Genomic DNA, 23,255 nt, shown 5'->3' on the forward strand with positions numbered 1-23,255 from the left:
TTTTCATTTTTTTATTTGTGGTTTTTGAGTTATTTCGATTTTTATTCAGCATCTCTCCAGTTTGCAGTTTCAGCCCAAATGACCCTAGCAACCATGTATTGATTTGAATAAGAGACTGGAATAAAATTATAGAGAGACTCAATAGAAAGATGAGTAATAAAAAAAAAGCAATAACTATACATGTCAGTGACCCCCATTTGAAAGCTGCAAAGAGTCAGAAAAAGACGGCAAATAATTAAATAACTATAAAAAGTAAATAATGAAGACTAAATGAAAAGTTGCTTAGAATTGGCCATTCTATAATGTACTTAAAGTTACGTTAAAGGTGAACCACCTGAAATGTCCTGACTTTCTGTGACTTGCAGCTTAAAGGGCAATTCACCTTCATTATCAAAACTGTAATAACACATAAAAACCACAGAAATGTGTTCAAACTTTCATACCCTGCCAAATTTTGTAAAATGGACATAGTCATTAGGGGGTGTGGCCACTAAAATTGGCGTGGTCCAAAAAATGTTGCCGCGATCCGCATGGCAAATTGTTGGAGATCCAGATTACAGATAGATCCCTTATCCGTAAGAATCCAGGCCCTGAGCATTCTGTATTACAGGTCCCAAACCTGCATTATGAAGGAGGCTGCAATGCTTCAGTCTCTATTCTCCGTGAATTCGAGTACCTTTTTTCTTTTTAAACCAGGGGTGTCCAAACTGCGGCCCGAGGGCCAAATGCGGCCCAACTTGGTTCCCGAGGAAACGTCATGTCACAAAGGATATAGGAGGAGGGGGGGCTCTGCCCATTGTCCAGTTAGCAATAATAATATAATAATAAGTCTATTTAATATCCAGGTGTCATATATGCTCCATCTGGTTATCCAACTGGCATTGTAGTTCTTTTCTGTGTATTTCCTTTACTTTTACAAATCAAACGTGTCTGTGTATTTCATATGTGGCCCCAGACAATTTTTCTTTTTCCAATGTGGCCCTGCGAGCCAAAAGTTTGGACACCCCTGTTTTAAACGGATGCATGGCGATATGTAAAACGATAGTTTGTTCCGAGTGATTGTGCCGCTGCCTCCATGTAATTCTAGAAGATGCAGCCTTTTATATTCAGTTCTGTTTATGAAATTCAGACACCTTCCCACTCGAAGTAAGTAATGACGAATGGAAAATTCTTAAACTAGTGAATGCAAAGGGAAAGCTTTTGAATGATTTTTTTAAGAAACGTCAGTGAAAAGAGATCCACCATCTGAGAACGTACTGTCTGTCTGAGACAATGGCAGTACTCTGAATTGAACACTGGTGTGATTCCATAAATAGAAAGTCTCGTTTACCTTTACATATCTTTAACAGCCAACTACAGTTCTTGTAAATAATACTTTTTTATTTAGGTCATACATTGGGGGGGTGAGTTACTAAAACTCAATATTTTTCTGATCTTGCTTTTTGGGGCAAAAACTTGAATTTTACGTGAAAAAAACTAGACTTTTTTATTTTTTATACCTGTTTGACTTTTGTTTGTTTTAGAAAAATAAGGGGCAGATTTATGAAGGGTTGAAGTGAATTCGAGGGAATTTTCAAATTAAAAAAATTCGAAATTCGAAGTAATTTTTTGGATACTTGACCATCGAATAGGATACTACGGCTTCGACTTTACTTCGAATTCGATTCGAAGTAAAATAGTTTGAATATTCGAATATTCGATAGTCGAAGTACTGTCTCTTTAAAAAAACTTTGACTTCAATAGTTCGCCAAATTAAACCTGCCGAAGTTAGCCTATGGGGGCCTTCTAATGCATTTTTCTAAGTTTTTTGTAGTCAAAGTAAAATCGTTAGATCGATCGATGAAATCGTTCGAATCGTTCGTTTCGAACGATTTTACTTCGACCGCAAAACGGTCAAATTCGGTAAAAAAAACTTCGACTTCGATATTCGAAGTCAAAGTATAGCCATTCGATGGTCGAATTCCGAAGTATATTTCACTTCGAAATTCGACCTTTGATAAATCTGCCCCTAAATAATTTTATATGTTTTTTTTGTGGTAGAGATACACTGGGATACTCCATGACTTTGAGGGAGTTATTTACTAAAACCCGAATTTATCTCATATTTTTATAAACCAAGCTCAACCAACTCCCATCCATGATTTTATCTTATTTATCAATAAAACAACTGGAAAAACTCAGGTCAGGAAAAAATTCAATGAAATCGAGAGAAAACTTGAATCATATGCATTTTTCAGACTTTACTCCCGAGTCGCTCAATTTTTTCAGGTTGTCACCTGAAAGTCACAAATTTTTCAGTTTTTGCCCCAAAAAGCCAGACCAGAAAAAATCAAGTTTTAGTAAATAACCCCCTGATTGTTTGGTCTGTTAAAAAAAGAAAAGCATAACACAAACAATACTGATGACCATATGTGAAAAGATACAGGTATGGGACCTGTTATCTAGTATGCTCGGGACCTGGGGTTTTCCAGATAATGGATCTTTTCATAATTAAAAATTAAATAAACCCAATAGGCTGGTGTTGCTTCCAATAAGGATTAATTATATCTTAGTTGGGATCAAGTACAAGCTACTGTTTTATTATTACAGAGAAAAAGGAAATCATTTTTCCAAATTTGGATTATTTGGATAAAATGGTGTCTATAGGAGACAGCCTTTCCGTAATTTCTGGATAATGGGTTTATGGAAAAAGAATCCCATACCCATTGCATAAATGTAATTCTAGAAGACACAATCTTAAAATTCAATTGAATTCCCAAAATTTGGAAACATTCCTACCTGAAGCAATGATGGCTATGAATAAAGCTATGAATAAAATAAAGAAATCTTTCAATTCTTCTTCTAGCAAACATATTCTAGGAAAGAAATGTACTGTATTTCAGAGACAAACAGCATTCTGCATTCTAAAAACTAGCATGATTCCAAAAACAGAAAGTCCTATTTACCTATGAACATATCCTTTAGAACCAGCTGCAGTTCTTTTAAAGAATACTATCTTTTTAGTGAAAACATTTTCATTTTTTAATAATAATTTTATGATTCTATGACAAGTTTATTATACGGGGTATATCCTTGTCTTAAAAAATATAATAAATCTATAAATAATTCAATATGATCAATGTAATACGATCTACATGTATTAAAAAAAATAAAGTTAATCATAAAGATGCTTCAATACAATACCATAAAACCTAACAATGTGTCCGAGGATATTTTTGTATTGTTAACTTACACATCTGTTCTAACATCCCTCATGGTAGATGATGCATTTTCTCTTCGGGGGTTATTTATCAAAGTCCGAATTTATCTCAATATTTTCTGCTACAATCTCCTATCATATCCCCTCGGGTTTTTTACACTTATTTATTATTAAATTTTCCGCAAAAATTTGCTTTGCGTGAAAAAAAATCTGATTTTCACGATTTTTTTGGATTCTTTATCTGATTTTCATGATTTTTTCAGATTTTTCATCCGAAAACTCAGATTTTTGCCTGAAAACTCCAAAAACGTTGGGGTATTGCACAAAACCCAGCGCATATCAAAAAATCATTGGGACTTCTCCCATTTATATTCCAATATACCACATGGACAAGGAATAGAAGCAGTGCATTATCATTTACAGGGATATAGTAATTATAATATTGAAATTATAGATTTTATCATAAGTGCTTTGCACACAATTTTTTCACTTTTGATCGTACCTTCTATCTCCAAACATGTGGTACCTCAATGGGTGCGAAGTTCGCGCCAACCTATGCTAATTTATATATGGGTTGGTGGGAAGAGGTCGACCTGTTTGGAGGAAAAATTGCAGGGGTTCACTTTGTTAAATTATATAAGAGGTATGTGGACGACCTTTTGTTTGTCTGGAGAGGCTCTAAGTCACAATTTTTGTAGACGATTTGAATTGCAACGATTGCATTTTAAAGTTCACTTTTTCTTTTGATCATACCACCATAGATTTTTTAGATTTGAAACTCACGAGCAGTTCCTGTGAAATAGTTAGCACCGTATATAGGAAAGAATCTGCAGGTAATTCCTTGTTAAGGGCAGATTCTTGCCATCCAAGACATGTCTTCAAAGCAGTACCCATTGGGCAATTTCAGCATCTGAGAAGAAACTGTAGTACAGAAACAGAGTTTCTGTCACAATCAATAGAATTAAGAGATCGATTCTTGGCCCGTGGTTATTCTTTACCACTTCTGGAAACAGCTTTTGTTAGAGCACTGAGAGAGAATAGACATACACTGTTAAACAGAACGAAAACTCTTGAAAAATCTGCACAATGTACCTCACCCATGTTCATCACTACCTATAGTAGGCAATTTTGCAAGATTAAGAAAATAGTGCAAAAATATTTACCAGTTTTGAATGGAGATGATAAATTGCGGAAAGTGATGGAGAATGGGTGTAGGTTTGTAACTCGATGTGCTAGAACACTTGGGAACATTTTGTCACCCAGCGATGTATGTGAAAAAGTAAATAGTCCCAGAACTTGGTTAAATAGAGTTGGAACCTATCGATGTGGGGCGACTCGCTGTGTAACATGTAACCATATGGAGAAATCTTCTGAGTTTGTTAGCAACAGCACGACTACTATATATCACAACAAATGTTACATTAATTGCAACACCACTTATGTGGTGTATTTGTTAACATGCAAGAAATGTAACATTCAATATGTGGGGAGTACGTCTAGAAACTTAAAATGCAGGAGGCGTGAACATATTTATAGCATTGAGTCTCGTAGTAACAGCACAACTGTATCAAGGCATTTTTTAGAATGCAACGATTGTGACATTAACAATCTTAAGATCCAGGGAATCGAGAAGATTTACCAAACATCGAGAGGTGGCGATAAGATCTCAAAGCTTCGGTATAGAGAAGCATACTGGATTTTTACACTGGATACCAGGCAACCGAGAGGGTTAAACCTCCGGTTTGATATTGCGTGCTATACTTGACACGTGAATTATCAAGTAATTTAATAGTCGTATTAATACAAAGGTGAGTGGGATACTAAGACAGTTTTAAGTAATTCCAATTTTGAATCTTTAATTAATATTGTTTGATCTCCCCTGGCTGACAATGGACTCAGTCTGATGTATCTATGAGTTGCTTAGATAAGAACATAAAATACATTTTTACGCCCATACGCTGATGTTTTGAGGGCTACAGTAGCATAACATTCTTATCAGTCCACACTAGATGGAAACAATGTAACTTACGTATAAATAGTAACTCTTTCCGAGTGAATCTTGTAATCCTGAGAACCAAAAACATGTCGTTTTTTTACATTATATTTTATATTATATTAAATTTGTATTAAATTTGTATTTATGTAAAAAGTGTAACTTTTATTATAACAGACATGTACCAGTCAGTTTTGAGCAAATTTGATGTATCTGAAAAGTACGAAATTATCAAGATAAAAATATTTTGTAGTGGTAGCTTTTTCTATTTCCTGATTGTTAAGGGTTAATTGTTTTACATTTGAGTCCGTAGAAAGAACCTTATGTAAGGTCAGTTCGGACGTCATTTCCTTCAATTAAGTTTAAATATCTGTAACGGCTGTTTGTTAACAAGTGCCTATGATTACGTATCGTTTGCTACGAAACGCGTTAGGACGCATATCTTTTAACATGATGGAATAAAGCAACAAGTTTTAACCTCAATTGCCTTGGCTGCAGGAGTGCGTGCACAATTATTTCGGATGATTTATATTGCCTAAGCTACGGGTTCGGGGCACGGCACCCGGGCCACCTGGCCAATTTGGTGAGTGTAAGCTCTGCTGACCTTTTTCAATATTGAAGTTTAATTGGTTATCTTTTAAGTGACGGACCTGGGGTTTGGACACCCAGGTCATTCTTTCTACTCGGTGAGAATTACCTAGTGGCTGTTTTTCCGTCACAGAATGTTTTTTAAGCAAGATTATACTTCGATGCTTTTTTGATAATAGCTTTGTGAATTGAGAGAGATTAGAGCCAACAATTTCTTTTCGTATGGACTTCTCCCATTGACTTATATGCAACCTCAACAGGTCTGAGATGCTGGATTTTCTGATTCTGACTTTTCCATTCTTGGGGTTTAAATAAATTCCAAAAAATTGTAAAAAAAAATCAATTGTAAAAAAAAATCAATTGTAAAAAAAAATCACGACTTGTTCGTGATTTTTACATTCAGAGTTTAGTAAATAACCCCCTTAGTGTGAGTTCTGGACAACATTGAAGTGTAGTATATACTGTATATGGTACAGGTATGGGACCTATTATCCAGAATGCTCTGGATCTGTGGTTTTCATTCAAAATACAATGCAATTTTAAGAACAGGGTGCTGTAAATGTTAATAGTAAGTACCATGGAAATATTTTAATGCATAACATTTAGATTTAATTTATCGAACACAAACCTGGAAAAAATGTATAGATGATAATTCCTTTAGAATTTCTCTTTAAACCAGTATACTATTTGCTAACTTTCTTGCATACAAGTAAAAATATATTCTGTAAGTATGTATGCATTCATTATTAAGTCCTAAAATCTGGATCATGTTATCTGGAAACCCATTATCCAGAAAGCTCTGAATTATGGAAAGGCTGCCTCCCATAGACTCCATTTTATCCAAATAATTCAATTTTTTAAAAATGATTTCCTCTGGAATAATAAAACAGTACCTTGTACTTGATTCAAACTAAGATAGAATTAATCTTTATTGGACGCAAAACCAGCCTTATTATTCACATGATTGTCTAGTAGTAGGTATGAAGATCAACATTAAAGGGATTCTGTCATGGGAAAAAAATATTTTTCAAAAAGCATCAGTTAAAAGTGCTGCTCCAACAGAATTCTGCACTGGAATCCATTTCTCAAAAGAGCAAACAGATTTCTTTATATTTAATTTTGAAATCTGACACGGGGATAGACATATTTTCAGTTTCCCAGCTGCCCCCAGTCATGTGACTTGTGCTCTGATAAACTTCAGTCACTCTTCTGTACTGCAAGTTGGAGTGATATCACCCCCTCCCTTCCCCCCCCCCCCAGCAGCCTAACAACAGAACAATGGGAAGGTAACTAGATAGCAGCTCCTTAACAAAAGATAAGAGCTGCCTGGTAGATCTAATAATCAATCAATTCAAGCAATTCGAGCTTTTTCCCACCGAAAACTCAATTAATTCAAGTTTTCAGGTTTGAGTTTTGAAGTTTTTCTTAAAGGGATTCTGTCATGATTTTATGATGTAGTTTTTATTTCTAAATTACACTGTTTATACTGCAAATAATTCACTCTACAATATAAAATTTTATTCCTGAACCAACAAGTGTATTTTTGTTAAGTTGTAATATTGGTGAGTAGGTGCATCTCAGGTCATTTTGCCTGGTCATGTGCTTTCAGAAAGAGCCAGCACTTTAGGATGGAACTGCTTTCTGGCAGGCTGTTGTTTCTCCTACTCAATGTAACTGAATGTTTCACAGTGGGACCAGGATTTTACTATTGAGTGCTGTTCTTATATCTACCAGGGAGCTGTTATCTTGTGTTAGGGAGCTGCTATCTGGTTACCTTCCCATTGTTCTGTTGTTAGGCTGCTGGGGGGGAGGGAGGGGGGTTGCAGTACAGTAAAGAGTGACTGAAGTTTATCAGAGCACAAGTCACATGACTGGGGCAGCTGGGAAACTGACAATATGTCTAGCCCCATGTCAGATTTCAAAATTAAATATAAAAAAATCTTGAGAAACGGATTTCAGTGCAGAATTCTGCTGGAGCAGCACTATTAACTGATGCGTTTTGAAATTTTTGTTTTTCCCATAACAGTATTACTTTAAATTAGAAACCATTCGAGTTGTGAGTTCATGCGAGGACTAAAAAACTCAAAATTCAACCTTTGATAAATAACCCCCTTAATGTATTATTATATATAATAAATTATAATAAAAGGGTATGTTAGTTTATGTATGTACCTTAATCACATGGGGTAGATATAATAAATAATGAACTGAGGGAAAGTGATTAGTGACTCGGGTAACTTGTTATCAATAAAAAAATTATAATGGAGGGGCATACATAAATCAATTTTATTTACTATATACACAGCATACCTGCTTAACTCATAAAGGTGTACCCTTTCAAGCTTGGTGCATAAAACATATTTTCGCTTTTTCTTCTATAATTATAACATAAATATTTTTAGTCGAAGAAGCTATACACCGATATATATCTTTTTTCATCAGTTTGTGTATTTATTAAAACAGCAATAAGGTTCAGTTTTTGACATTTCCCATGGTTAATAGAGTATGCCAGGTTATACAAGCTGTGCTTTTGCTTTTTATGACACTAGAATTTAGAATTTAGACTAAATTTGAATTAGTGACAAATGTAAACTATCAATTTCCATTTTTTAATTGTGCAGATGAGACTATTTCAGAGAAGGGATCCTTAAAACAGCAATTAGCCTACATTTAAATTTTTTTTTACAGATCTGGTAAAACTAAGTTTGGAATTCAACATTTTGTAAACCATCATTGGTAACCACTGGAATCCAGACACAGCCACAGCCTCATTCGAAATACAGGTATGGGACCTGTCATGCAGAATGCTCGGGTCCTGGGATTTCCGTAGATCTTTCCGTAATTTGGATCTCCATACTAAAACTCATTTAAACATTAATTAAAATCAAAAGGATTGTTCTGCCTCCTAAGTACTTAAGTAATGAAGTACAAGATGCTGTTTTATTATTACAATGAAAAAGGAAATGTTTTTTAAAAAATTTTGAATTATTTGGATAAAATGGAGTCTATGCGAGACAGCCTTCCCTGAATTTGGAGCTTTCTGGATAACAGGTTTCACGATAACAGATCCTATACCTGTACATCAACAATCTTTACCAATCTAAATAAAAAAAGTTTTCAGCTATATGCTTTTCGCTCATAGTGGGACATTCACTAAGATTCGTAGTTGCGCCAGGCGTAACTTCGCCGCACTTCGCCAGGCGTAGTTTCGCCGGCACTCCACAAATTCACTAAAATCCGAAGTTGCGCTCAGGGGTAGCGTAAGGCTGCAAAGTTGCGCTAGCGTTGATTCGCTAAGCGAAGCGAAGTTACGTTAGCGATGGTTAATTTGCATACGGCACCAAATTCAAATTTCAATGGAGGAATACGTATCAGCACTACAAATGCCTGGGAAACCTTCAAAACATCAAAAAAATTTTTTATTTTGCCCTACACATGTGCCCACTGTATAGTTAAGTTGCCATGAGTCAGGAAATGTAGGGGGGAAGGAGGGGAGCCCCAAAAATTTTTTCGATCTTTTTCAGCCTATCACCCATAATATAGAAAACACGCCAGCGTTTTTTGGGACTTAGAAAATTTTTTAACTTTGTTTGAAGAAATCCCTATCTACTCTATTGCGCTTCGCCTGGTCTGAGGTGGTGAAGGAATCGGGTGTAAAAGGTAACGTTCAGTACAATGCGCGCGTTAGTGAATTTGCGTAGTTACGTCCGTTGCGCAACTTCGCCAGGCGTAAGAGTGCGAAGTAACACTAGCGAAGTTATGCCAGCGTTCGTTAGTGAATCCGCGAAGTAACCAAAATGCCTAACGCTAGCGAATTCACGCTAGCGTTAGGCGCTTCGGTGCTTAGTGAATTTGCCCCATAGACTCTTAGTAGCTAGACCAGGGATCCCCAACCTTTTGAACTCGTGAGCAACTTTGAGAAGAAAAAGGAGTTGGGGAGCAACACTAGAATGAAAAATGTTCTTGGGTGCCAAATAAGGGCTGCGATTGGCCATTTGGTAGCCCCTATGTGGATTGTCAACCTACATTGAGGCTTTGTTTGGCAGTGCACCTGGTTTTTAAAACCTTGCATCCAAGCCTGGAATTCAAAAATAAGCACCTTCTATGAGGATACTGGGAGCAACATCTAAGGGGCTGGAGAGCAACATGTTGGCTGGTTGGGGATCACTGAGCTAGACTTTGGATAAAGTTTTTACTTTCAGTCTGGAATTTTTTAAATATCTACTTGCAATAGCCTTTTTAAAAACCTATGGTAATTTACGCAGTTTAGAAAGTAAATGGACTCTTTGATGGTCTTTTCTAAAACATAATGTAAAACCATGATTTGTAATTTATTTGAGTTCTCATTAAATTCACAATCGCAACACCTCAAAATTTCAACTTTATTTTTCATATTAGCATTTACTGTATACTATTAGCCTAAACTTTTCTTCCTTCTTCCAACCTCAAGAGAATTGGCTATCCTGTATATCTTTTATTTTCCTACATCAGTTCCCTTTTATTGAGTGAAAAGATAAAAAAATAGCAATCAGAGTAACTTCACAATTAACCTTTTAGTTAATGACATATTTGCTACACCCTCAGCCTCAGATATCCTCAGATATGTTTTTGATATATTTGCTTTCTGTTCTAGTGATGGTCAATAATTGTCTCTGTTTTTTTATAGGTTTGGACTGATTCACTCAGTCTTTACCAATTTACTTCTGTGGGCGAGTGCGGTAACAACAGAATCAAAACATCAACTGATAGAGCATCTGGGAAGACTCTCATCTCTTGGTTTTGTAAATATATCTGTTGGTGAGTTAGCTCCATGTATAGTATAAGTAGGTGGCTGTTCGCCGTTAAATTAACATTTAGTATAATGTAGAGCAGGAATCCCCAACCTTTTAAACCCGTGAGCAACATTCAGAAGTAAAAGGAGTTGGGGAGCAACACTAGAATGAAAAATGTTCCTGGAGTGCCAAATAAGGGCTGTGATTGGCTATTTGATAGCCCGTATGTGGATTGTCAACCTACATTGAGGCTCTGTTTGTCAGTATATCTGTTTTTTACACAACCAAAACTTGTGTCCAAGCCTGGAATTCAAAAATAAGCACCTGTTTTGAGGCCACTGGGAGCAACATCCAAGGGGTTGGTGAGTAACATGTTTCTCACGAGCTACTGGTTGGGGATCACTGGTGTAGAGAGTGATATTCTGAGACAATTTTCAATTGGTTTTAATTGTTTATTATTTGTGGACTTTGAGTTATTTAACTTTCTATTCATCAGCTTTCCAGTTTGCCGTTTCAGCTATCTGGTTGCTAGGGTCCAGATTACCCTAGCAACCATGCATTAATTTGAATAAGAAACTGGAATATGAATAGGTGAGGCCTGATTAGAAAGATGAGTAATAAAAAGTAGCAATAATAATTCATGTGTAGCCTTACAGAGCATTTGGTTTTTACATGGGGTCAGCGACCCCCATCTGAAAGCTGGAAAGAGTCAAAAGAAGCAGGCAAATAATTCAAAAATATCAAAAAAGAAAAAATGAAGGCCAATTGTAAAGTTGATTAGAATTAGCCATTCTATAAAGTTAACTTAAAGGTGATCAACCCCTTTAAGAAACCAACCATTTTTTTTGTATTTAGATCCTTGCCTAATTTTAAATTAGCCCCCGTCATCTGCAATTTGAAACAGCGGCCTCTCACAATGGAAGAATATTTGGATAAACTCACATTTGGTCAGTGCCACTTAGTCACAAGGTTTTCAGAGCGATGACCATTGACTGGAGTAACAGGATATAATCAAGATATCACCGAACACCTATTATGGTAGAATAAATCCGCCATACAAACCATATGAATAGGTGAAAACAAACCTTCAAGTCAATGAATAGAATACGAGTAATCCTTTGTACAGAGCACACAAAAAGATGATGATGCATAAAGCTGAAGTTCTGATGTGATAGACTAAGAAGATATCTATAGATGTGTCCATTTGTTTATGAGTTTATCCTTAAGCAAAAAGAAAAAAAGTTCTTTATCACCTGGGAGCATTAAACTGTTTTCGTTGGAAGTCACCGGTTGTTTTAAAAAACATTATTTGTATGGCCATTCCTCATTGCAGTTTGAGGTCAACCATCCCTTCTGCCATACAGACATGATGATGAAACCGCTCCTGTAAGGTGATCCTTACCCCATGAGTAGATCCATTACTGTAGAGTGACATAATGCTTGTGTCTAGCAGCTAGGAATAATGCAATGTCTCTATTGAAGCTGGACTAACTCCTGTATAAAGGAACAGTAGGGCAAATTCACTAAAGGTTGAATTTTCGCCAGTGACCACTTCGCCACGCTTCCCACCTCTACGCTTATTCACTAAAATGCGGTTGCGTCTCAACCCCCGAAAGTGAATTTTCGCTAACGAGCATTTTATAGAGAATTTTCGCTAACGTTCATTTCTGCCTAGCGAAACGTCATAAGTACTCTTACGCTTAGGTCGATTTGAATAGGGCGGGTACTTATAGGTCATAAATATGACTTTATTAGAGATGTTGGTGCAAATGCTTTAAGTGGCCACTTTTTATTACAAATCTCCAAGGAAGCAAAATAAAGATAAAAGAGATCCTCTAATGCCCTAGACATGAGCACAACTGAATACAAATGTGGCATGCCCCTCAAATATTTGTAAAAAAAATAGTTCGGATTTTTGAAGGCAATCCTGCTTAAAAAAAGTAAAAGTCGCCAGCGTTTTTTACAACTTTAATGCATTTCCGGCATACAGGTATGATGTCACTGACATAAGATTGAGGAAGATTAAGCTTGGCTTTATCAGTTCGCTTGGTCTGAGGTGGCGAAAGAGGTAACATTCAGTAAAATTTGCATCTTAGTGAATTTGCAACGATCTCGTTCGCTAGCGAATTGTACTCTACGCCTGTTAGTAAATTGGCGATGTCCCTGTGGATGGGATTTCTGGCAAATTGTCTCTAGCTTCCGCCACTTCATACTTTAGTGAATCTGCCCTAGTGTCTTTGCACTATTAGTGATCGTAACCCTGATTATTAATAAGAATACTTGATGAATATAGATCCATGGGTGTTGGTAGTGAAATAAGAGTTGTATACTTTATGATAATGTAACAAATAATGCAAAGTTTGCACCAGTCCTAGCACTAGTCAGTATGTAGAAATTGCTGGTTGAAAGTAAACGTTTGATTGGTTGCTATGGGTTAGTAAACTACTAACCAATTTGTTGGTCTAAAGTATGTTTTTTAAATTTATTTTACAGATGAGATAAAACCATTGTGCAACTGCACCACTGGAATATGCCATGAATTCTCCAAAGGAATATATTACATTTACCCATTCAACATTGAGTACCATATTTTAGCATCTGCAATGCTCTATGTTCTGTGGAAGAATGTTGGGAACCATATGAAGCATCATGGGAATAAAAGAAGCTTCAATCTACATGGCGTGGCCATTGGTACTATTTTGGGACTTGTTGTGCTAGCAGTGACAATTGGAGCAGCTTTTATATATATTTCCCGGATCGGACGCTCAAAAACTAGCAGTGAATCCGCTCTAACGATTTACTATTGGTACTCAATCATTGTGCTCTTTGCAATGAGTTTAGCTTCAGTCATTGGCCTGATACTTTATAAAATGGAAAATAAGCCTACAGTGCAAGGCCACAGCCCTTCTATAAAGCTGGATGCCAATCTTCTAGTATGTGCTGCTTCTGGATCTTGGATTACATCATGGGGAGCCATCTTGGCATTAATGTTTGCTGGAAGCTATCAGATGTACACTTGGTTTAATCTGCCATACTCGGTTTTGGTGATCATACAAAAGTATGTTCAGAACATTTTTATCATTGACTATCTTTACTGTGAGGATGAGCACCATATATTGGATGACATAGAGATACCCATACCCATATTTCCGAGTGAAGCCATGTTATTTGAAAACCACACAGCCATAGAAGCCTTTACTGAAGAAGTCAAGGAGGAAAAAGACAAAGATGGATATATTGGAAATATATTAGAGGACAACATTGTAGAGAAGAATTCTTCAGAATACAATGCCAAGAATAACCCTACTGATAATGGCAATGAAAAAGACAAGACAAAGTCACTTCAGCCACCAGATAACCCAACAAGCAGCAACAAACTGCAAGACTCGCCAAGATTCAGGAAAGTGATACTGAAAAACCTTACAATCTTCTTGTTTCTCTGCAATGTTTCCGTAAGTATTGCATGCAAATGCCAGTTTATCTACCTGGGTAGATTGCAGAGTGTGTACATAGGAGAATGCTGGAAATGTGCACAGATTATATTCATAGGAGTTTCTGATTAAAGGCTGTTAGCAAATACAGGGATATTTAGTAGTCTGTCTTTTAGGGCTCCCAGAAATACAATTCAGTTATAACACGTGGCTTTATCATATGACGTGTGTATTTTTATTGCTACTTTTTATAAAACTCATGTGGAAGATCAGCTACAGATGTACCCAAAGGCAGTGGTGCTCAAACTCTGAGGTTCCCCCTCTATTTCCAGTTAGGGTTATGATTTGCTCTCCTTGATGCACCTAAAAATCTCAGCTTGAAGTCCAGTTTGGTGATATTTGGGGTGTTTGAACTGTGATTGAATGACTGATACACCAATATTTTGCAATAGATGTGACCTTTTTATGGGGGAACTGTACCAAATTCTTGACCTTCAAGGGGGCATAAAAATGTCTGATAACCACTGCGCTAGGGGGTCAAGTGATAATGGGGAAATTTTGCTTCCGGTCAAGTTATCTATAGCAACCAAATTGCTTTCAAACCCTGGAAGTGTAACTCTCTGCTCTGCTGTCATTTCCCCTCCAGAAATAGAGTGATAGAGACCATAAAATGTTCTGGTGTTATTACCTGCTTTTTTTGTATGAGTGACTATAATGGGTCTCTAGGGTACAATTATGAGGTGGAAGCATTTTGCTGATGTTACTGTTAAAGGGGTGGTTTACCTTTAAGTTAACTTTTAGGGGGTTATTTACTAAAATCCAAATGTATGTATTGTGCTTAACACTTAAATCAGTTGGCTCCTTCTGTATTCCTTATTCTCACCAAATAATTACTTCTATAAAGTGCTAAAATTAATTAATTAACCTCTGTTGAGGCTTTTAAACAATTAAGTATACGGATTTTTATAAAGTGATTCAGTGCTAAATTGATTGGTGAATAAATAAATAAAATAGATTTACAATTAATTGCTATATACATTCATTTGTAAGTCATTCCCAGTTCTTAATTCAATTGTGAACAATAAGGAGTTAATAAATAATTGATATTCCAATAACGGAGTGCTACAGTGCCAAAAAAAGTTAATTAAGATGCCCAATTCATCAATTTTTATAAAAACAGGAATTTGGTAGCTCTGATTTTGTGAGAAAAGTAAGAAAAGGAAATAAAGATGGGTGGAGAAGTCCCGTGTAATCTAACTGATCATTAGGCTAACTACGGGACCCCACAAAGAGGGAGAAGTCAGTGCTTCTGGGACTGTGGTCTCAAATTTAACCTTATCTAGCGGTAGTTGAGAGCTAACTTTCTATAAAACCACAAATCCCAGAGCACTTATAGTGAGAACAGGTTGTAAGAGTAAAGATAAGATCTCCTTAGTCAGGGCTAAAAAGAAGGAGCAGCTACAGTGGTGTGAAAAACTATTTGCCCCCTTCCTGATTTCTTATTCTTTTGCATGTTTGTCACACTTAAATGTTTCTGCTCATCAAAAACCGTTAACTATTAGTCAAAGATAACATAATTGAACACAAAATGCAGTTTTTAAATGAAGGTTTACGTTATTAAGGGAGAAAAAAAACTCCAAATCTACATGGGCCTGTGTGAAAAAGTGATTGCCCCCCTTGTTAAAAAATAACTTAACTGTGGTTTATCACACCTGAGTTCAATTTCAAAGGTTATAAAGCCATTTCTAAAGCTTTGGGACTCCAGCGAACCACAGTGAGAGCCATTATCCACAAATGGCAAAAACATGGAACAGTGGTGAACCTTCCCAGGAGTGGCCGGCCGACCAAAATTACCCCAGAGACAACTCATCCGAGAGGCCACAAAAGACCCCAGGACAACATCTAAAGAACTGCAGGCCTCACTTGCCTCAATTAAGGTCAGTGTTCACGACTCCACCATAAGAAAGAGACTGGGCAAAAACGGCCTGCATGGCAGATTTCCAAGGTGCAAACCACTTTTAAGCAAAAAGAACATTAAGGCTCGTCTCAATTTTGCTAAAAAACATCTCAATGATTGCCAAGACTTTTGGGAAAATACCTTGTGGACCGACGAGACAAAAGTTGAACTTTTTGGAAGGTGCGCGTCCCGTTACATCTGGCGTAAAAGTAACACAGCATTTCAGAAAAAGAACATCATACCAACAGTAAAATATGTTAGTGGTAGTGTGATGGTCTGGGGTTGTTTTGCTGCTTCAGGACCTGGAAGACTTGCTGTGATAGATGGAACCATGAATTCTACTATCCCTAAAATCCCTATCGTGAGCACATAATTTGGTATGGTCGCTACATTGACGACCTCCTGTTCATCTGGAATGGACCGGAGGAGTTGATCAATGATTTTCACGTCCACCTGAACACTAATTCACACAATCTCCAATTTTCACTTGATCACAACAAATCAGAGATCCATTTTTTGGACCTCACACTGGAAGGTGATGCTTCCACAGGAAAAATTGAATCAAATATTTTTAGGAAACCCACAGCGGGGAACACGATTTTAAGGGCTAATAGCTGTCACCCGAAACACACTATACGGGGTATACCTTATAGTCAGTTTGTTAGATATAGGAGGAATTGCAGTAAGGATACCACCTTTAACGAACAGTCGAAGCTTTTGGGACATAGATTACTGAGGCGCGGATATACCAAGGAGATGATAAAAACATCATGTGACAAAGCGAGCAAAATTGGCATGAATGAAGGCTCATATACCTTGGCTAGTTCAAATCGGGCACTGAATGCTAAAGGGAACGATAATGATATATTCTTTATTACAGAGTACAGTGAGGAGTTTGGGAAAATCTGTAATGTTGTTAGAAGATATCTTCCAGTACTGCTTAATGATGAAAAATTGTCAGGCGTTCTATCTGCCACCAATGTCAAATGCGTTTCAAGGAAAGCACCCACTCTAGGGAGAATGCTGGCGCCGAGTCTAGTGGCTACAGGTCGCAAAAGCCACAGAGGTAATTGGCTGTCTACTAAGGGCAGCTATAGGTGCGGGGCCAACATCTGTAAAACCTGTAAAGTTATCTCCACGGGGACAACTTTCAGATCTAGTGCAACGGGTAGTGTGTTCCAAAGCAACGGCTTTTTTAATTGCAACACCAAGAACGTAGTTTATCTATTGGAATGTTTGAGTTGCAATAAGCAATATGTGGGCCGCACTACCCGTAGTTTTAAAGAAAGGATACGTGAACACATTAGATCGATTGAGAATAAGGACGAAGGGACCCCCGTGGGGAAACACTTTGCCATATGCTCGAAAAAAGGAATCCGTGACCTGTCAGTGAAAGTCATTGAACAGGTGAAACTACCCCTTAGGGGTGGAGATGCTGAGCATCTACTAAATTTGAGAGAGGCATTTTGGATCCTAAAAATGGAGACTAGGTTACCGAATGGTCTGAACACCAGACATGATTTATTATATTTATATTAGGGTGCTGGGGCCATTAACTGGACTGGGTTCTAGCCCTAAAAATAAAAATAAAAATATATATCCCTCTCCACCCCTTCTACCTTTAACTTATGTCCTATCTCTTTATACTTTCCTCATTTACCACTTGTTTATTACTTTTTGATTACAATGTTTCTCTACACCCATATGTATTATGCTACAGACATATATCCTGAAACCCACTTTTACCGTAAAGGTTTACCTTTTCCTTACGGATGATAAGTTATCAAGTATTTATTACCAGTTACCCATTCTCCAGAGCAGATAATTAATTTCATATATTTTCACACATTCTTAGAAGGATTGTTAGTTTTTTTAATATGGAAAACGAGGTTTTGACCTTCAGCAGACTGATTTTAATGGTTAATAAAGCACATATGTTTTTAACTTGTATTACTACATTGGGCCCAGTAGGGGTCACTATTGACGTTGTGTATATAATCTGTCTGTTTGGTCCAAGATGCATGCCTATGATTAAGGGAGTGATTCCCGAAACGCGTAGGGCGTTGGATCCTTGTATGTGTTTGGAATAAATATTTATTCCTAGTATTGGAGTGCCGTCCTTCCTTTGGATGTCTACATGAATTCTACTGTCTACCAAAAAATCCTGAAGGAGAATGTCCGGCCATCTGTTCGTCAACTCAAGCTGAAGTGATCTTGGGTGCTGCAGCAGGACAATGACCCAAAACACACCAGCAAATCCACCTCTGAATGGCTGAAGAAAAACAAAATGAAGACTTTGGAGTGGCCTAGTCAAAGTCCTGACCTGAATCCTATTGGGATGTTGTGGCATGACCTTAAAAAGGCGCTTCATGCTAGAAAACCCTCAAATAAAGCTGAATTACAACAATTCTGCAAAGATGAGTGGGCCAAAATTCCTCCAGAGCGCTGTAAAAGACTCGCTGTAAGTTATCGCAAACGCTTGATTGCAGTTATTGCTGCTAAGTGTGGCCCAACCAGTTATTAGGTTCAGGGGGCAATTACTTTTTCACACAGGTTTGGATTTCTTTTCTCCCTAAGTAATAAAAACCCTCATTTAAAAACTGCATTTTGTGTTTACTTGTGTTATCTTTGACTAATAATTAAATGTGTTTGATGATCAGAAACATTTTGTGTGACAAACATGCAAAAGAATAAGAAATCAGGAAGGGGGCAAATAGTTTTTCACACCACTGTATATCGCTTTCCAAAAAAGTAGTTAAAAAGAACCCCCCTAAGGTTTTGGCTAAAATGGTATGAACCGTTTGTATAAAAGTAAGAAGCCGACGCGCGTTTCGCAAATTGCTTTTTCAAAGGCACTTTGAAGAGCTGCTGAATTAAAAGCTAAATAAAAACCACAAGTTATTAAAAATTAAAACCAAATGCAAATTGTCTCAGAATATAAGCCCCTACATCATAAAAATTTTAACTTAAAGGTGAACAACCCCTTTAAGATGTGTTGGTTGGTTGTGTCTGTGTGGGTAGGGGTTTCTACTGAACCTGTAAACATTTGGAGAGACTCCAATTGTACCATATTTTTCCTAGACTATCACCTTTTCCCTCAATGTGTGCCTTTTTTCTGTTAAGTAAAATTCATCTCACTGTTCCCAAAATAATCAAATTTGCATTTCTTTTTAGCTTTGGATTCCCCCGGCCTTTGGATGCCGACCCCAGTATGATAACGGACTGGAAGTATCTGTTTATGGATTTTCGCCATGGATTATTTTGGTTGATATTGCTCTACCGTTTTCAATATTCTACAGAATGCATTCCGTCTACTCCCTTTTTGACGTGTATTGTAAAATATAAAATATAAAGCTGAGCCAAAATAGGAATTTGGGTTATGACAGCAGTACTGTAGAATAGTGATGAAGACTGTGTCTAATATAGGGCATTAGGTCAGATCCGTAGAGTATTACTGTGTGTGCCAGGTATAACTGAAAGCCAATCCGCTACTTTATGGCAGGGACTCTTTTTACAAATCTGTCTTTATTCACTAGAACTATTCATATCTATAGAGATTCTTGTTGTTCTCTGCTTATATACTCTTCTTTTCTTTCTTTAATTCTATAAATGGTTAGGTACACTGGTGGAGACATATAAATAAAAACTCACCTGCAGTATAATGTAGAATGGATTAGTTCTGCTTTGTTGATCTCATTGAGAGAGGTTTAAGGCTTGGGCTAACAGCAAAGGAGCCCAAAAACTTGCATCCATGTTGCCAAGCGCAGAGCAAAAATCACTTTGTAATTGAGCCTCACAACCCTCCAGTAATCTTCAATATTTGAAACCGCTGTGATTTAAGTAACACCTTTAAAAGTCTACTTACAGATTGCTTTATTCTAGACAACCATAAATTAATTCAAAAAGAATTTAAAATGAATTCATTAAAAAAATTATTGAAAATATATTAAAACTCAGGTGTGATTAGGACACTAAAGACAGAGCTCCTTAGCACCCCACGCCCACTGGAGCTTGCTAAATTGTGTCTAAATGACTGGGAGAGAGAGCAGAAACAGGGGGTTATTTATCAAAATCCGATAATTTCTTAGAATTTTCTGAAAACTACTCCGACCAAATCCGCATGGATTTTTCCCCATTGTTTATCAATACATTTCCCGAAAATTTCTTGTTTGGGGAAAAAACTCAATAAAATCATGAAAAAATCAGAATACTGCAACTTGATGCCCGAATACCACCAATTTTTCAGATTTGATGCCTGAATACTGTGACTTTTTCGGATTTGATGCCCGAATACAACAACTTTTTCAGAAAACCCAGCCCAAATCATTATATCTTCTGGACATCTGCCATTGATTTCTACATGAACTCGGCAGGTCTGAGTTGGGCTACTTTTTCATTCAGACTTTGAACACCCTCGGGGTTTAATAAATCGTGAAACATTTGAGTTTTTTTTCACAAAACAATTGTGTTTTTCCCCTTTAAAAGGCCAATAAGAGAAAATCGGACTTTAATAAATAACCCCTTTTGTGTATTTGATTACCTTTACATCATAAGGTTTCTACTAGGATCTTTAGCTTCATTATTTTTAATGTTTATTTGTTTTTTAGCGTTAAATGTTCATTGTTTATTGTTTTTTTTAATTATTTGACTTTAAATCTAGATATAACCCATTTGTTAAAGCAGAACTGTCTCTTCATTACTGTTTTAATAGATGTGGCAAGACCACCATTTACAACAGTTCAAGATTTGGGTGTTTTTGACCTCTGTTTAGCTATTGCTGGTAGTCTTACATGTGCTCCTCTTTCTTCTATACTGGCTTGCCATGGCAAACAATGGTGCTGTGGATTTTTATTTATTATCTCCCAGAGCCATATGACAGAAACCATACATGTTAGAGTATATTCAGTGTTGTACCTTCATACATTAGGGGCCTATTTACTAAAACTCAAATTAATGTCATTTTTTTCTTAAAACAAAGTCGGTCAAACTCCCTTCCATGAATTGAACTCATTTATCAATAATTTTTCTCGAAAAAGTCAGAGCGAAATATATCAAGCATTAATTCATATCGTACGGTTGACGCTCTGAAAACTCGACTTTTTTGGATTATCTGCCAAAAACTCCAACTTAATCGGACTATCCAGAGGAGATCACAATGTCAAAAAACAACTTCAGGACATCAGCCATTGACGTCTACATGACCTCGACAGGTTTGAGATGGAGTATTTTCAAATTCAGATTTTTAGCAGCTTTTGGGTATAATAAATCTCTAAAAATTCATGTTTTATTCCTCTAAAAATTAGAATTTTCCCTTTTAAAACCTCCACCAGAAAAAAAATCACAGTTTAATAAATGGGCCCCTAGTAATGCAAACAGCGGGACAAACAATTTAATGAATAAGAATAAACAGTAGGGATGCACTGAATCCAGTATTCAGTTCGGGATTCGGTCAGGATTCGGCCTTGTTCAGCAGGATTTGTATTCGACCGAATTCTTGTGCCTGTCCGAACCGAATCTGAATCCTAATTTGCATATGTCAATTAGGGGTGGAATTCATGTGACTTTTCGTCACAAAACAAGGTAGTAAAAAAAATTTCCCCATTTTTTCCTTTTCCGACCATAATTGTATAAGCAAATATGCATATGCAAATAAGGATTCGGATTCGGTTTGGTATTCGGACGAATCTTTCACAAAGGATTCGGATTCGGTGCATCCCTAATAAACAGTAAGAGTGAAAAGAAAGAAAGTGAATTATTTTAATACGATCGGTTCACATTTTCTGGTTATACTGTATATGATGATAAAAACAAACAATCTCATTTTGCGTAGGAAGACAATCAGCTATTCTGTTTGACTGCTTCTCCACTTAATGCTTTCTTTTTTATGACGGCATATATGACTTTTATCATCATGTTAGCAATGCAGCTGAAGGTGTGAATAAGCATGATGTGCTTTATGATAAAGCCTGTGTGAGATGAAACAACTTATTATATATATATATATATATGATATATATATATATATATCCTGAATCCCTTCTTGTCTCTGTAGAAACAAAATTTAAATAAAGAATGTTATTAGCAATGAAGTCATAAAAGCAACTACACAGTTTATCACAATCAACTCTGTGTTCCATGAGTGCAGTTTATGAAAACTCCCAACATTTTTTCATATGGAATAGGTGCTGGTGGTCTTCTAGATACACATATCCATTGTTCATATAGATTTGTGCTTTGGGATGGATTCCTGCATCGGGTTGGGTACCCGCTGAACACATGGGTACTACACATGGCTGCTACACATGGGTACACTTCATGGATACCTTGGTAAAGCGCAGGCCCTCATTTGGAAAGGAAGAACATATTTATTTCTGACCTGGTTTAATTGCTTCCCAGAGTGACATCCCTTATGATACACAGTGATATCACAATTTTGTGGCAGGTAGAGTCAGGTAGCAGGTAGGGGGAATGAAGGTAGGCTGGTCTGGGTTGGGGTCAGCTGGACCAAGTTAGGTATGGGTCTGCCAGACAGTGGGCCAGACTACTGGTTGTGCCCTCTATTGTACACGATGCGCAAGACATAGCAACCAGGGACAGGGAGTCCTGTACCAAACACATGATCAACTGCTGTGCCATCCTATTGTGCCTGTGCACACTGAATTTTGTAGAAGAGCCAGATGCAATTAAAAGGCATGCAACTACTGGTCCATGGCTCATCCATGTACTGCCATATACACCACAGCCACAAGTTGTGCCCTAACTGTTGCCAATTGTTATGCCTCCAGTATTTAATGCACATTTTGTGCCAGTTTGCCTTGAAAACAATTACTCTTGAGAAAATGTTGTATTGTGGGTATCACAGATGAGGGTAGATTTACTAAAATAGTTCAAATAGTTTCATAGGGATTAACTGCGCTTATTGAACTGACACATTTTATTAAACCAAATCAATGGGTCAATTCTGCAAAGTGTGTTTGAAGCTGTCAAACTCCTCTCTGTCCTATACTGATTCCTTATAGCTTATAAATTTAACCCATGGCGAATTTCACATCTTTTTTGAACTTTGAGCATGGTAGCAAGAAATGTAGAGGCATGAGCCTAATCAGTACCCTTCATTCCTGGCTTGACCTGCTGTGCCCAAATACAGAGGTAAAATATGAATGCTTCATGCAAAGCGATTTCACTTGGTATTGAATTCTGCTCTCCAGCAATGAATACCATAACCCAATGTTTTGGTAGGAGCCATGTAATCCTTTGAAGGTAATGAGCTCAAAGAATGTATAGTAACCTGATCTGTTACATTCACGACATAGGA

General features: G+C 36.9%; 1 protein-coding gene across 1 annotated transcript in view; it reads left to right on the plus strand.

Annotated features, from left to right (window-relative positions):
- otop1.2.L (otopetrin-1 gene 2 L homeolog) overlaps positions 1–21,158 on the plus strand; it is a 40,988-nt gene extending 19,830 nt beyond the window's left edge. The window contains exons 5-7 of the mRNA XM_018268517.2: positions 10,447–10,577; positions 13,046–14,004; positions 19,115–21,158. Coding sequence (XP_018124006.1) covers positions 10,447–10,577; positions 13,046–14,004; positions 19,115–19,285 — 1,261 coding nt within the window. The 3' untranslated portion in view covers positions 19,286–21,158. The remainder of the gene's footprint in view (positions 1–10,446; positions 10,578–13,045; positions 14,005–19,114) is intronic.
- The last annotated feature ends 2,097 nt before the right edge of the window (positions 21,159–23,255 follow it).

The sequence above is a fragment of the Xenopus laevis genome, chromosome 1L (assembly GCF_017654675.1).
Source record: "Xenopus laevis strain J_2021 chromosome 1L, Xenopus_laevis_v10.1, whole genome shotgun sequence".
Lineage (NCBI taxonomy): Eukaryota > Metazoa > Chordata > Amphibia > Anura > Pipidae > Xenopus > Xenopus laevis.